The 15,702-nt window shown below is 41.3% G+C and overlaps 1 protein-coding gene across 10 annotated transcripts in view; it reads left to right on the top strand.

The window, feature by feature from the left end:
• Window positions 1-4,764: 4,764 nt before the first annotated feature.
• FMR1 (fragile X messenger ribonucleoprotein 1) overlaps window positions 4,765-15,702 on the top strand; it is a 37,745-nt gene continuing 26,807 nt past the window's right edge. For all 10 annotated transcript variants that reach the window (XM_070605726.1, XM_070605728.1, XM_070605727.1 and 7 more), the window contains exons 1-2: window positions 4,765-5,110; window positions 14,829-14,881. In XM_070605726.1, coding sequence (XP_070461827.1) covers window positions 5,060-5,110; window positions 14,829-14,881 — 104 coding nt within the window. In that variant the 5' untranslated portion in view covers window positions 4,765-5,059. The remainder of the gene's footprint in view (window positions 5,111-14,828; window positions 14,882-15,702) is intronic.

Raw genomic sequence — 15,702 nt, forward strand, 5'->3', positions numbered from 1 at the left:
AATCTAGACACAGACTTTACACCTTTTACAAACATTAACTCAAAATGGATCAAAGACTTAAACATAAAATGCAAAACTATAAACTTTTAGAGGATAAAATAGGAGAAAATCTAGGTGAACTTAGGTTTGGTGATGACTTTTTGGATACAATGCCAAAAGTACAATCCATGAAAGAAAAAAATGCATGTTGTACTTTTTTTAAAATTAGAAACTTCTGCCCGGTGAAAGACACTGTTACATGAAGGAAAAGTCAAGCCACAGACTGGGAGAAAATATTTGCAAAACGTAATCTGATAAAGGGCTGGTATCCAAAACATACATAGAACTATTAAAACTCATCAATAAGAAAACAACCCAATTAAAAAATGGGCAAAAGATCTGAGCAGAGACCTTATCAAAGAAGATATACAGATGGCAAATAAGCATACAAAAAGATACTCAATGCCATAAGTCATTAGGGAATTGCAAATTAAAACAACAATGAAATTCTACTACACACCAATTAGAATGGCCAAAATTCAAAACACTGATAACACCAAATGCTGTGGAGGATGTGGAGCAACAGGAACTCTCATTCATTGCTGGTGGGAATGCAAAACGGTACAGCCACTTTGGAAGACAGCTTGAAGCTTCTTACAAAGCCAAATATAGTCACAACATGATCCAGCAATCTCAATCCTAGGTATTTACCCAAATGAGTTAAACACTTATGTCCACACAAAGCTGCACACGAATGTTTACAGCAGCTTTATTTATAATCGACAAAAACTGGATGCAACCAACATGTCCTTCAGTAGGTGAATGGATAAATAAACTGTGGTACATCCAGACAATATAATAGAATAGACAATAGAAATTATTCAGCACTCAAAAGAAATGAGCTATCAAACCATGAAAAGACATGGAGGAACCTTAAACGCATATTGCTAAGTGACAGAAGTCAATCTGAAAAGGCTACATACTGTATAATTCCAACTATAAGACATTCTGGAACAGGCAAATCTATGAAGACAGTAGAAAGATCAGTGGTTACCAAGGGTTAGCAGATGGAGTTGATGAATAAATAGGTGGAGCACAGGGGACTTTTAGGGTGGGGGAACTATTCTATATAATACTGTAATGGTGGAGGCACCATATGCATTTGTCAGAACCCATACAATATACAACACAAAGAGTGACCCTTAGTGTAAATTATGAACTTTAGTTAATAATAAGGTCTCAATATTGGCTCGTCAATGATAGCAAATATACCCCAGTAATGCAAGGTGTTAATGACAGAGGAAACTGGGAGGGAGGCATCAGGGAACTGACATGGGAACCCTCTACTATCTGCTCAATTTTCCTGTAAATCTAAAACTGTCCTAAAACATAAAGACTATTAATTTAATTTGTTTTTCTAATATCTACTTCAAGGAAGTCAAAGTGAGGTGAAATTGTCTGAGAAAGTGTCATGAAAGAAGTAAGGTTTTAGCTGGGTCCTAGAGGGTACACAGGATGTCTAGAGTTGGAAAGGACAAAGGGCATTTCAGCTGGGATTGAGGCAGGAAAAAGACTCAGAGGGCTCAAATTGCGAAGGAGCAGGAAATAACACAGAATAAATCAATGCAAAGACAAGAGGCAGCAATTTAATGGAAGCTAAGGGCAAGGCAAGGCTAGAAATGCTGAAGCATCATTCCAATATCAGATAAATATAGGCCATGGGAGCAGACTTGACCTAAGCTGGGTCCTCAACGCATTCATTCATTCAATAAATATTCAGTAAGCACCTGCTACGTTCCAAACACTGTGGTAGGCACTGGGGACACAGTGAATAAAAGAAACAAAAACATCTGTTCTCACTGAACTTACATTCTAGGGGATAGAGACAGACAGAACCTGCCTAATGTTTTCAAGAAGTAGCAGAGAAGCCAGTATTGCTGGAATGGAGCGAAGGGGGAAGGTAGAAGGCGAGATAGAGGAGATAACAGAGGCCAATGTGGGTAGGGCACTGAGGCCAGAATAAATAAGGACTTTGGCTTTAACCCTCGGGCATTTAGGGAACAATTGGAGGGGTTTGAGTGGAGAGTGATTTGACGACACCTGAATAGGGTCCCTCTCTCTTCTGTGTTGAAACTAGACAGAGAAAAAGTGTGGCTGCAGGGAGACCAGCAAAATCATTGCAATAATCCAGGTGAGAGAGAATGGGGGCGTGGACCATGGTTTTAGCAGTGCAAGTGGTGAGAAGTAGATTACGGTCTCTGAAAGAATTTGCTGATGGAAGAGATGTGTGAGAGAAAGAGAGGGTCAAAATGACTCAGTTTTAGGCTTGAGCAACTAACTCTGTGCCAGGGACACAAAGCGAAAGGCCTCTTTCCTCCCCCCGAGCAACTCACAGTCCAATGAGAGAAACAGAAATATAAATAAGTGATTCCAATACAGTAAGCGTCATAGAAGAGGTATTCAACATTTACTGAGGCCCTGCTATATGCTAAACAGTGTGGTGAGGAAGCAGGAGGTACGTAACGTACAAAGTTTCTAAGAGCACAAAAGAAATTCGTGCAAAGGTTTGTAAAGACATTCACAAGCGTTTTCACCACAGTGTGACATCAGGGAGTTGCCAGTAACCTAGACGCCCATCACTAGGGAAATGTATCAATACAATTTATGGAATACTCAGCAGCAGTTAGAAGCCAAAAACTAGGTGTACACACAGCAACGTGGATATAGCTCAAGAACGTGGTGCTGAATGAAAACAGTGGGAAACAGATTCACAGTCCAATACCACCTCTGTAAATGCAAAAGGCATACGCAAAACACTGCATGTCTTAAACTATCAAGGAGCTACATCAAACAGATTTCAGGTGTCTAGAAAGAGAATGAGAGTGGGGATTGAGAAAGACGAGGAAAAATAATATAAACAATATAAAATAATACAAATAAGAGGGGGTCTTGCAGGGACCGGTGATGGCAATGTGCTGAGAATTGAGGAGCAAAGTTAACTCAACTCTCTGCACCTGAAGTAAAAACAACGCGCTAATAGGAACCCAGCTGATGACCCTAAAGAAACGTATTTCTGGGGACCAGGAAGCATGTGTGGAGACATGAAGGCATGAAAGTGCCTCACAGGTTCAGGGAATAGCACCAGGTTCAGTGTGGCTTGTACTGGTTGTGAAGAGCTGATAATCTTTGAAAGCCCTGGGTAAACTGAACAACACCCTACACGTGGAAGGTATAATCATTCTAATAAATCTGTCCCCTTTTACTACACTGGGGTTAAAGATCACGCTCTGCTCCCACCCAGCCTATCGTGAGGTTCCCCTTCAGTCCTACTGGGGTTTTTGCATCTTGTGACTACTCCAGAAACCCTGGTCCAATGGGTCATTCCTGTTTACTGCGGCCTCAAGGAATGTGGCCCTTGATCCGCTGCTTTAAAATTGGAACTCCGTCAGCAATAACACTGCTGCTTTGGCTAGGAGTGGGGTTGGAGGGGAACTGGAGGTCCACGGATGCCTCACATTCTGGGGCGCCTGCCTGGGGCAGTTCACCCCGCCTCCAACAACTCAGTGCTGCCAGTTAACTCTTACTGGTCACATTCCAGCTGGAGTCATTGCCCAGCTCTGACCACTCCTCCCCTACCCTAGACTGGGTCCTTTCCTACTATCATAGGTGTACCTATTCATCATAGCCCTTATCACAGCTGCGACTCCACATTTACTTTTCTGGTAATTTGATTTATGTCCGTCTACGTGTCTAGCATCCAAGTTCAATGCTGGCAGTCTTGTCTTTCTTCATTTTTCTTCACCAATGTCTCACCAGCACTTTGCACAGTGCCTAGCATATGGTAGGGGCTCAATAAGCTTCTCAGTTGGTTTACAAGCTTTCCAAAGGAAACCTAAGTCAAGGTGGATACAAGAACAGTGCAGAAGCACAAAAGAGGAAGAGTTGCAGTTTGTTCTCCTGTGGGGAGTAAAACAGGGAGAGCTGCAAGGAAACAGGTGAAGGGCCCCTGTAGATACGTCCCCTGGCTGCTCTACACATGCCTACCCCAGCCTTTGGTACAGAGTGACTATACAGGAGGAGCGAGACAGTAGGGAAATAAACTGTAAAGAAACTAACAAGTGTTTAACACTTTATTTTTACGTATGTCAAGTAAAAGTACGAAACTGAATGGAGAGGAGGGACGTATATGGGTCAGTGCTGGGTCTGAGGAAGGACTAACATCTACAGAGGTCCTGACACAATCCATTGTCCGTCAGAGGACACAGGATGTGTCAAATGCAGCCTAAAATCTCCTGGGGTGGGGGCGGCGTTACTCTCATCCTCTGCCTCTAAGGCTCACAAAAGCCTGGGTCACCGTGGTTGCCACTGTTACTAATTCAAAGTCTCCAATCTAACATTTCACCTTTATTCTTGTCCCCCACTCCACCTCCAGCTCAATCAGACTCTGCCCCACTTCAAAAAGAAAACTTCCAACCCAAGACAGCCAGCAGGATTCGGATACATGAATACACTTAATCGCTACGGGAGGCACTTTCCCAGGCCTCCGACTTCTCCCTACAGAAATTGGCGCTCTGGCCCTCGCTGGCCAACGCGAAGGGGGGCAACCTGGGCCAGAACCGCGACCCGTCGCCGCCCTTCCCGCCTTCCCGCCCTCCGCCGAGCCCGCGCACGCCGAGCCCGCGCGCCTTACGTTGGGCCCGGCCCCCCGGCCGGTTCCCAGCAGCGCGCATGCGCGCGCTCCTGGGCCCGCGAGGAGAAAGAGGGCGGAGCCGAGGGGCTGAGCCCGCGGGGGGAGGGGCGGCGTCGGTCACGTGACGCGGTTTCACTGTTTACACGCGGAACGGCCAGAGCCTTCGGCCTCAGTCAGGCGCTCGGCTCCGTTTCGGTTTCACTTCCGGTGAGGGTCCGCCTCTGAGCGGGCGGTGAGCCGACGGCGAGCGCGGGCGGCGGCGGTGACGGCGGCGCCGCTGCCGGGGGGCGTGCGGCAGCGCGGCGGCGGCGGCGGCGGCGGCTGGGCCTCGAGCGCCCGCAGCCCACCTCTCGGGGGCGGGCTCCTGGCGTGAGCAGGGCCGACGAGAAGATGGAGGAGCTGGTGGTGGAAGTGCGGGGCTCCAATGGCGCTTTCTACAAGGTACTTGGCTCCAGGGCAGGCCCCATCTTCGCCCTTCTTTCCCTCCCTTTTCTTCTCGGCTTCGGCGGGAGGCAGGCCTGGGGCCCTCTTCCCGACGCCGCGCCCGGGAGCCGGGGCGCGCTGGGCGGGATGTTGTCTGGGAGGGAAGGAGCGGGCTCGGGGCCTGCAGGAAGCCCCTCGAGCCCCGCTGTCTCCTACGAGAGGCCCAGGCGCCTATCGGAAGGAGAAGCGGGCAAGGAGAAGAGGGTGCCCTTTCGGGGGCGAGCCCCGCCTGGGAGCGCTGCGGATGGGCGAGGGCCGGCGGCAGGTAAGAGATCCTGGCGAGAAGGGCCAGTATCCGCGCGGGGTGACGGCGACGGCTTATTTCTCTTTTCCTGAATATCCTCTGCAAGTGGGATCCGGGCCTGACGTGTGGGTAGTTGCTGAGGAGCTGGGGGTGCTTCCGTCGAGCCGCCTCCTGCCTTGCAAAGAGGGTTTGAGATCTCCTTTGGCTTCTCTTTTTCCGGTCCAGCGTTGGGACTTCGGAGAGCTCCACTGTTCTGGGCAAAGGGATGTGAAGAGAGAGTAGTAAGAAGCTGTCGTCAGTACCAAATCACAGCGGCAACTGATTTTTAGTGGCCTCTCTTTGTGGATTTCAGGAGAGATTTTAGATCCAAAAGTTTCAGGAAGACCCTGACGTATCCCAGTAATGCATTAAAGAAGTTGGCAATCTTGAATATTCGCAGCCTCCCCCCCTTATTATGAATGTGGGCAGATTCAGCAATACAGATGCTTCAGCATCTAAAAACATTAGCAACTCTTTGCTACTTAAGAAAAAAAAATTTTAACCCTCAAAAGGGCTGCAAATATGCCGTGAAACTTCAGGAAGTAAACTGGGAGTATATTATTACTAGGGAACTTTAAAAAGTGAGTTGAAATAATTGTTTTGTGTTCCAAGTACCTATCGTTTCTGAGTGTGTAGTAGTATTGCAGTGGACTGTGTTGTTGAGGTTTTAAATAGGCATTCGTGGTTTTACTGTGGGTTTTTCTTTTTTAAGTTGCACCCTTGCAAATCGACTAAGATCTTATACTTTCAAAAAGAGGATTAAAAATATTTTGATGTATTTGTAGTGCTTCTGTTGGTATGTACTTACTGTAGATCTAGTAATCTGTAAATTCTCATTTCCTCTTGAATGTCCCTCTGTAACTTCTGTAAGTAATATCTCACCTTACTACAGTATTTTGGCAATAGAAGGTGCGTATGGAAGGAAACATGGAAATTAGCTATTGCCGTTGTCCGACACAGTTCTTCAGTTTATTATAGGATAACTGAAACGTTTCAAACGAGACTCGTTTGGCTATAGGAAAATAAACAGTTGACTTAACTATATATGTGTTTACTAATTTTATGGAGATTTTGGAGATCAGTATATTTCATAAGTGAGTAAAATATGTAAACTGTTCCATACTTTTAGCAAAAAGACGAAACCTTTAGCTGTAAAAGGAGAAAAAAATAACCCAGCAGTTAGGTTCTTAAGAGTCTTACCAGTATAAAATTGTTTCAGTTGACTTTGCAGTCAAAATTTTACTTGCATTTATTTCAGTGATGCGCAATTTCTGCTGCTTTGTGTAGAATCGTTCTAGTTCCTAGGTTGGTAGTTTTACTCAGTAGATTTGTGGCGTTAGCTATAGTCAATATGAGCAGGGGCTAATGGTTGAGCAGTATTCTAATAGGTCTGTGATATTAGCTTAGGTTGGACGCCACTTTTACTGTCTTTTGGTGGAGTTAGCTTGCTATAGAGGGCAGGTAGCACATCCTGGTCTTGAAGGGTTTATTGTTCTCTTCCAGCAACCTATGATTTGCTTCCGTGATTTTGCTTGCAAACTGCTTGGAATATAAGAAATGACCTCTATCTTTGCTATTAATCGCCCCTGTTTTTGTTTTTTAACAGAGTCGTTTCATTTGAATGTGAATAAAAAGACTGGATTGTCTTTTAGTTACTTGAGGGGAAATGTGAAACTTCAATGTGTATAGAGAAATTGCCGTTATGTTTATTTAATTAAGGTTTATTTTTAAGAATACCTCAGATGGTCTGTATGGGTGGAAAAATAGTTTCTGTAATGAAAAAGGTTTGATTTTTTATATGACTCAATATTGCTGTGAGTTAGAAAAGTAAAGCAAAAGTAAACTGAGTTCCTTGTCCCCTGGGATGGGCAGAAAAGATGGGAAATAAAGACCAATGAAAAATGAACTGTTCTGGAGAAATGTTACATTTAGGGAAAAAATAGGACCCTGGTTCATCAAATTGATAGAAAAGCTTTTAAAAACTAAACAACTCAAACGACTTCAATATAATTGAGTTCAGACTTTGATTTGCCTTACAGAACCACCATATTGCAAAGGACAGTTCTCCATCTTCTGAGAGCAGGGTCCAAGTTTGCAGTGTAAACTGGATAGAGTATATGCTGGGAACAGTTGGATTCTTTCTCTAAAAAATAACTCAAACTCAGGATTCAGAGTTAACGGAACCATGAGACCTAAACCCTCAGATTGTAACAGCTCATTTCTATTTTTCCCTCTGGTGTTTATTCTTAAACACTTGACAGTTAGATTTAGTAGTTGTCAGAGCCACTACTTTTATGCTTAGGTCTTTCTTTGACTTAGAAAAAGTCGCATGTACAACTTATAGAGCCTTATGTTATTTTAAGACATGAAGACACTTGCATTATACCTCACGAAATCTTCACAAAACATTTCCTAAATGAATAATGTAGAAATAAGTTCTTTATTCTAGGGAAATCTGCCTAAAATAGTGTAGTGGATTTTTTCCGGACTAAAGTTTTGATTTATTGCGAATGGTAATGAATTAACTCCATTGTAGATGTAGAATGTATGTCATTCTAATATGAATGTATGCACTAGTATATCCTAAGATTCCTAGGTTTTGTATATTAGTATGAATTGCCAAAGATGGATAAATTGTATGTTGGAAACATAAGATACAACACCTTTTCATTTTCTGAAAATATAGTGACTGGCATCTGATTCATTGTTGTAATATGGTGTAAATATGCTAAATTGCATTCTTATTGTTAGATTATATTCTATTACAGCGTATGTTTTTAAGTTTGGTATCTGAGGACAGACTTTAATTTGGTGAGCAGTACTATGGAGCCAGCAGCTAAATATGATAAAATGTACAGTCAAGAGGAAATTTTTTTTAATAAAGCCCTTAGTAGCCCAACATGTCATGTTAGCTAAATAGCCTGCTAGAAACCACTGTTCTACTACAAATATACTTGCGTAAGACACTATGTATGTTTTCTCTGAAGTCTCTACATATAACTTTCCATCCAGGGATTGGTCTCTACTTGAGGAAATGTATTGTTCAGGTCAGCCACAGTTTTTTTTCTTCACAGAGTCTAAATAACCTTTTTAGTGTTTAATATCTTTGTGGAAGCATCATTTTTTCCCTTTTGAACTGTGCATTTTCCAACTTCGTACTCATCCATTCTGAAAACCTCCAAATTATTAAGTGCAAAAATCAGTGGTATAATAATTGGGTTTCCGATTCCTGCCCACGTTGGGAATGTGCTTCCTGCGATGACCACGATCATGATTATGATAACTGTTAACAGGCGCCAGGCACTGTTCTAGGTGCTTGACTTCTGTTTGTTTATTTCACCCTCTCCCGCAATCCTGAGGTGCTGTTCTTCTGTTTGTTTATTTCACCCTCTCCCGCAATCCTGAGGTGCTGTTGTTATTCTCATTTTATGGGTGAGGACGTAGATGTACAGAGAGATTAGGTAAGTGACTTACTGCTAAGTGTTAGAGCTAGTAAGGGTCTGACCTGGGCTTTGAGATCAGTACTCTGACTTCCTGAAATGATGAAACTTAGCTTGAAGAAATGGCTTGGATTTGAGTTCCTGCCCATTTTTTGCATTGCGTTGTCATCTTTGTACTTGTGACTGTCACACTGCCTTAGCTTTTTATAAGTACAGTTGCAAGTTTATATTACCGTTTTTTACTGTTGATACAAAGATGTCATGAAATATTCAGCTTATGTATTAGCTTCCTTTTTATTCACTCCCGTGCCTTGATGTGGCACACTGTAATTCTTCCTATGGAAGCCCACTAAGGAAAGGTAAAGTTAGAAATCTTTGACTCTGCTATGAAATTTGCTTTTGTTACACTGGGAGCAGATCAGAACTGAAACATTCAAAAGTTACAATACATACAAGAAAATTAATAACTCATTTAATACTATTCTCTCTATACCTGTGTGTTGTCTTTGGGTCAGGGTAAACCGGAAAGAAGGCATTTTTTTCAGAATTTTTGGTAAATGCCCAAGTGAAGTCTAGTATTCCCAGACATGCGCTGGGGTGGGCAGGGCTGTTGATGTGGCGTATTGTACTTTTCCCTTTCGGTTGTTCATTCCCTTCCATTGTTAGTGGTCACATACAAAGGGTGACAAAGCGATAACTTGCTTTATATGTGAAGCCTTCAATTGTATTTTATCACATTTCACATGTCCCTATCCTCTATATCCTATAGGTTTTCTTTAGGAGGGATATTTTACAATGCTCTAGTTTTCTCCCTTGAGAATTATCGCTCTACGTGTGCTGTCTTCAGTGATAATGTAATTGTGTTCAGTGGTGGTTAGAGGCTTACATTGAAATTTCTTTACACGATAACCTATATATAGGTTAGTCACTCATATTTGTGAGAGAGCTTACTAAGCTGGGGGGGTATGAGTTGTAGTGGCGGAGTAAGATTCACTCAGATAGGGATGGACTTTCGTTAGTTTCGTCAGTCCTGGTAAGGGAAAGTTTGAGTTGGATATCTCGAGTCATTGCATTCTTTGGTAAGTATGATTTTGTGATTGCCTCTTTGGCTCAGTTGTCCGTAAGTTGGGAAATCTCATAATGATTTTTTGATTTCCTGTATATACCCCCTGATGAGGAGGCTGTGTCTCTCTTCACACTTTAGCACCTTTCTCAAACCCCAAAGATTTTCATCACATTTTTTCTTCTCAGAGTCTAAATAACCTTTTAGTGTTTAGTATCTTTCAGGAAACAGCCTTTTCTTTTTCTGTCCCAATTTTTAAATCTTTTTTTAAGTGCTTTTGTTGAGATGTAGTTTTCTCAAATGCAGGAGCATTTATGGTTCTGCATCTTTTATAAAATATGCCCCTCTCTGCTTTACCTCTCATTTATTTAGTGCCCGTTATGTGCCAGACATTGTGCTAGGTATTAAACATGTGTGATTTCATTATTCACAACAACCTTTGACGGCAGGTCCAATTCCCATGTATCCATTCCTTACTTGCAGATGAGAAATTTAAGGCCCAGAGACCACTTCTTGGAGAGTCCCACAACTATTATGTGGTAGAACCAAGATTTTGAACCTACGTCTCATTCACAGCAAAATTGCTGACCACTAAGGTTACTGGCTCTTATAAGAGCCCTAGCTCTCATTCAGTACGGTGCAGCTCCCTTTGTGTATTCATTCAAACCCATTCCATCTCCCTTCTTTGGAATCCCCTGAACCTATCTTCTCCCCAAACACCAGCTTCGCATGATGTAGATAGGTAGTGATCACAACAAAATGTAGTTTTCCAAATTGGTGGTGGGTAGGGTGACAGTGCTCGGGAGGTGGCTGGGGAAGGAGGAAATGAGTGTTGTGGTGAGGGAGGGGCAGGGCTAAAAGGAGAGATATTGGAGAAAGGATGATGAGAAGCAAGCAGGAGGATGGGACTCATGTTGGAAGTGACGGTTTAGTAAAAGGTCTTAGATAGAAGTCACAGGAGGCGTTTGTCCTTGGTGTGAGTGCAGGCCAGACGCAACTGATGAGTTTCTTTTATGCCATTTATTATAGCAGCAACGAAGAAGGTATTGCATGCCTTCTGTATTCACTTAATATACAAACAGTGATGAAAAATGACTGGTTTTGGAACAATCATGCAAACATCCATATACAGATAAGCCTCATTAACTCGAAGGCTGTGGCCCTGGTAGGCTGCAATGATTACTCAAACTGTTTCTGACACTCTACATCCGGAATTGCTTTCAGAGCCTTTAAAAGATTTTTTTTTTTAATAGTCGTAAAAGTTGCAGATCTTCCTCTTTTGAGGGAATGTTTGATTTTAGGAAATAGGCAAATGTGGTGAGTGAGTATGATTAAACTGTGCAATAACTTTTTGGCAAATAGAAAAAAGAATATAGCAATGAAGTAATGAGACTGACTTTTAGAGTGCTTTTAAGGTGAGTTTGAAAATGGTCCCCAACATTTTTAACAAATTGGTGCTGTCCAGTAGTACTTTCTGTGATGATGGAAATGATTTCTGCCTGTGCTGTCCACTACAGTAGGCACTAAGCCACGTGTGGCTATTGAGCACTGGAAATGTAGCAAGTATGAGTGGGAAACTCATTTTTAATTTTATTTAATTGTAATTAATTTAAATATAGTCACATATGACTGGTGGCTGCTATGGTGCACAGCACAGTTTTAGACAAGGGCAATAGTATTGGAAAGACACCTAATATAGTGAGAACAGTTTTTCACCCAGCTGTAACAAGGTTCTCTTAGCTGATTAAAGGACTTAACATTTTCAGCATATAATATACAGTAAGGAACTACTATTAATTACTGCCAAGACATGCAAACATAGAACTTTTTAGACAGGGATGAAAACAGAAGCAGTGGCCTTTCTGGGTAAATAAAAGATCATCTCCTAATAGGAGTCTTCATTTTAGTCCTTAATCTAATCCCACCCCTAGAAAGCACATCGTCACTTTAGTATCAGCCATCATGTAAAGACGAGGCAGAAATGAGGCTGGGGGTGGGAGGAGGTCTGTTCCTCTTCCCATTCACCATAATTTTGGGGACTTACTTTATAAAACTAAGAGCAACCAATTCCTGCAACTTTAACTCAAAATGAGACCTTTCTGTTGCTGAAATAATAGTGAGGCAAACACCACCTTAGGGCACTGAGGGCATGCATGCGCCCTTAGGAAATCTATATTCTAAAATATGGTCAGTATTAAGCTAGAGTTCTCAAAATATCTGTGGAAAAAATATAGCTGGGGAAAAATAAGATCAAAATGATGGGAAGAAAATATCGGTTTTCTCCCCTTTAAACCAGCAACTATAAAGATGCTTAACTTAGAAACCATAATTCAGCCATCTTGGGTATAGCAGAACACCTGCATTCCATTCTAGCCCACCTTGATCTTACAAGGAAACTTTGTTTTAGTATAGCTTTACTTTTATTCCTGTAAGCATGATTGCACAAGTTTGGTGTCTCTGTTTATCTAGCTTCCAAATAAATGTTTTCCAGGGCCCTGCGTCCCTGTCATTGTTTTTCTTAGGAGCAGCTAATTAATACTTGACTGATAATGTTTTAATTTGATATTTTGGAAAGTTCTAGTTTTGAAAAAATCCTTTAGCCTTGGGCCTTTGAAGAAGTATTGGATTACCAAGACATTTACATTTGCATTGAATCATTTGTTTAACAAACTTATTGGGCACCTACTATATACCAGAAATTGTACCAGTTACTGAGGATCCAGGAGTTAAAGAATAATCTTAATCTGAAGTAGTTATCCTCCCAATATCCAAAGCCATGAGGCTTTACTACTATGTTTCCTTCTAAGAGGTTATTTTGTGAGTTGTTTTTTGTAAGGAAGACTGGCCCTGAGCTAAGATCTGTGCCAGTCTTCCTCTATCTTGCGTGTGGGACACTGCCACAGCGTGGCTTGACAAGCAATGTGTAGGTCCACACCTGGGATCCAAACCCATGAACCCTGGGCCACCAAAGTGGAATGCACGAACTTAACCACTACACCACTGGGCTGGCCCCTTCTAAGAGTTTTATACCTCTAGCTCATTTAGGTCTCTGATGCATTTTCAGTTGATTTTTATATATGATATAAAGCAAGGGTCAAAATTTATTCTTTTGCACATGGATATCCAGTTGTCCCAGCACCATTTGTTGAAAATATTGTTCTTTTCCCCATTGAATTGTCGTCTTCGCTTCCTTGTCCACAAAGGATTTATTTCTACCATGCCTCAAGCTGTTTCTCCAGGTTTAAGCCTTTGTTCCTGCTGCTTCTTAAGCCTGGTGTGCCTCGCCTACCTCCAGTCCCTTTTGTTTGGCTAATTCTTCCTCAGCCTTTAAAGTTTGATAGGAACCTCACCTTCTTCAGTATGTCTTCCCTGATCAACATACCCCCACCCCACCCCCCACATACCTTTCCTCCACGGCTAGGATAGGAACCTCTTAGGCAATGATCCACTTAACTGTTCATTGAGTTCTTAGTAGGCACTCAAGTCCCACAGTAAATAAAATCAAACCTGTCACCCACCCTCAGGAAACTTACTGGTAGAGGGAAAATGGGCAATAATACTATAGTGAGGTGTTTATAGTAGGGATAAGTATAGGATGCTATAGGAATGCAGAGGACAGAATTTAACCTAGTCTTCTGGGTTTTCCCATAGGAGGTGACATCTAAACTGAAACCTAAAAGACCATAGGAGATAGCTAGCTGGAAAGAGGGGAAGGGCAATAGGAAAGAAGGAACAGCATTTAGGAGAGAGGCCCAGGTAGTTTAGCTTTGCTGAATCACAGCCTCCGAGGATGTGAGAGATGAAGCTTGGAGAGGTGAGCAGCAGGCCAGGTCATGAAGGGTCTTTTACAGCTGGAGAAGGAGTTTGGCCGTAACCATCCAGGCAGGGAGAAACCACAGGAGGAGAGAAACGTACAGAACTAATTTGAGTAGGAAGCTTAAATCTCTCAAGCCATTTTAAAATGAATTAGGATATAAAGCCCCTTGGGTTTCTTTATGCTTTATCCTAGTCCTCTAATTGTCAAAACACAAACAAAACCTCCTTTCCTGCACCTATTAAAGACCTAATTTTATAAAATTACGGACAGCATGCTGATTAAAGAATTCTTGATAATTAGTTAGCTATTACTTTTATGTCACTTTATAGAATTACAGACAGCATGCTGATTAAAGAATTCTTGATAATTAGTTAGCTATTACTTTTGTTATGTCTTTCTGCAGATTACCAGCAATTGCGTCATCAGATTTAAAAGATTTAAACCTCTGCACTTCATATTACTATTTTTTTCTCCAAGTGCTCATGAGATTGAGAATTTAATTAAACTCTGGTAATTGGACTTTTTAGTAGTATTAGCAGTATATTGTTGTTAAGGAAAATTAAGTGTACTTTTGGATACATAGATTTGAGATTATATTTAGTCATTTACTATTGTGTTTTCCTAAAATTTTATTAAGGAGAAAAAAGATAGGTTACAACAGATCTATAGTGGCTGGCATATGTCTCTGGAACAAGTTTCTTAGTTTCCAGTAATTCTAGCGTAAAGTATACCTCCAGCTTTGCACTCACCACGTGCATTGTAATTTTCAATTGACTTGTCTCTATCTCTGTCTCTCGCCCCCCTCCACTCTCGCCCCGCCCCCTTCGATGCTGAATTCTGGAGCAATTTTTTCATGTTTTGTTTTAACTAATCCGTATTCCTAGGGCCTAGCACATAGTAGGTGGCTAAATACAGATGTGGTTCATGAGTGCGTGATCCTCACAAACTGACAAGCTTTCGTTTAAGACTCCATTTTATTCTTAAAATGTTTTGGTATGTTTGTAAAATGTGACTAAAAACAAAAATGATTTTGAAGATTAGAAGTTAATTTAACTGTGGTGTTTTTCTTACAGGCGTTTGTAAAGGATGTTCATGAAGATTCAATAACAGTTGCATTTGAAAACAAGTAAGTGTCTATGTATAATTTTAATGTTCAGGTTCTTTATTATTTTATGCTAATTATTCTAGTTACTCCTCATTTTAAAAATTCAAGCCTAGTTTGAGTGTTTTTTCAGGAATGGATCTTCGTGTTACTGACCAGGAAGTTCCTGAACAACTCAATATTAAACCAATGGAATGACTGTTTCTGCTAATGACCTTAGAGATCCCTTTTGTATAGTCTTGATGCTTACATCTCAGTCCCCTTGGATGTAAAGAAAGCAAACCAAATTCTTCTGTATTAGTAAGAGAGTTTTAATAGGAATATTTGTAATTTTTAAAAGACGAAAATGAATGGATTTCATATTTATTGGTAAAAACGATGTGAGTTTTGTAATGTTAAGTCTGAAATCGATGGTTTTGGTTGTCTAGTGTATTTTACTGGAAATAATCATGTTTACCTGTTGACTTATTTTTTATCTGGTTCATATATTTATAATCAATAATAGTGGTAACTGATCTTTTCTGCTTTCTTCTGCTAGATGAGTAAATAAAAATACAGGCCCATGAACATGAGCTATATGAAGGCATCAGTAGTATAGATGTTAACATTTTATTGGAGGGACAAGTCTCTTGACTGAATTTTCTGAATGCTAATAAAGGCATTTTTCAGAGTAGCTTTTCAAGATTCTAAAGTATGTGTAAACTCCTTAGCCAAAGTGTAGATATGGTCATGATCTTAGGATTTTACTGAACTCTGAAGAATGGTCAACAATTATAGTGTATTGGCTTTTATGCACCACGAGAATTAATAGTATATCAGAAGCATATTTCCGGTCTGTAGAGAGA

The sequence above is a fragment of the Equus przewalskii genome, chromosome X (genome assembly GCF_037783145.1).
Source record: "Equus przewalskii isolate Varuska chromosome X, EquPr2, whole genome shotgun sequence".
Classification (NCBI taxonomy): Eukaryota; Metazoa; Chordata; class Mammalia; order Perissodactyla; family Equidae; genus Equus; species Equus przewalskii.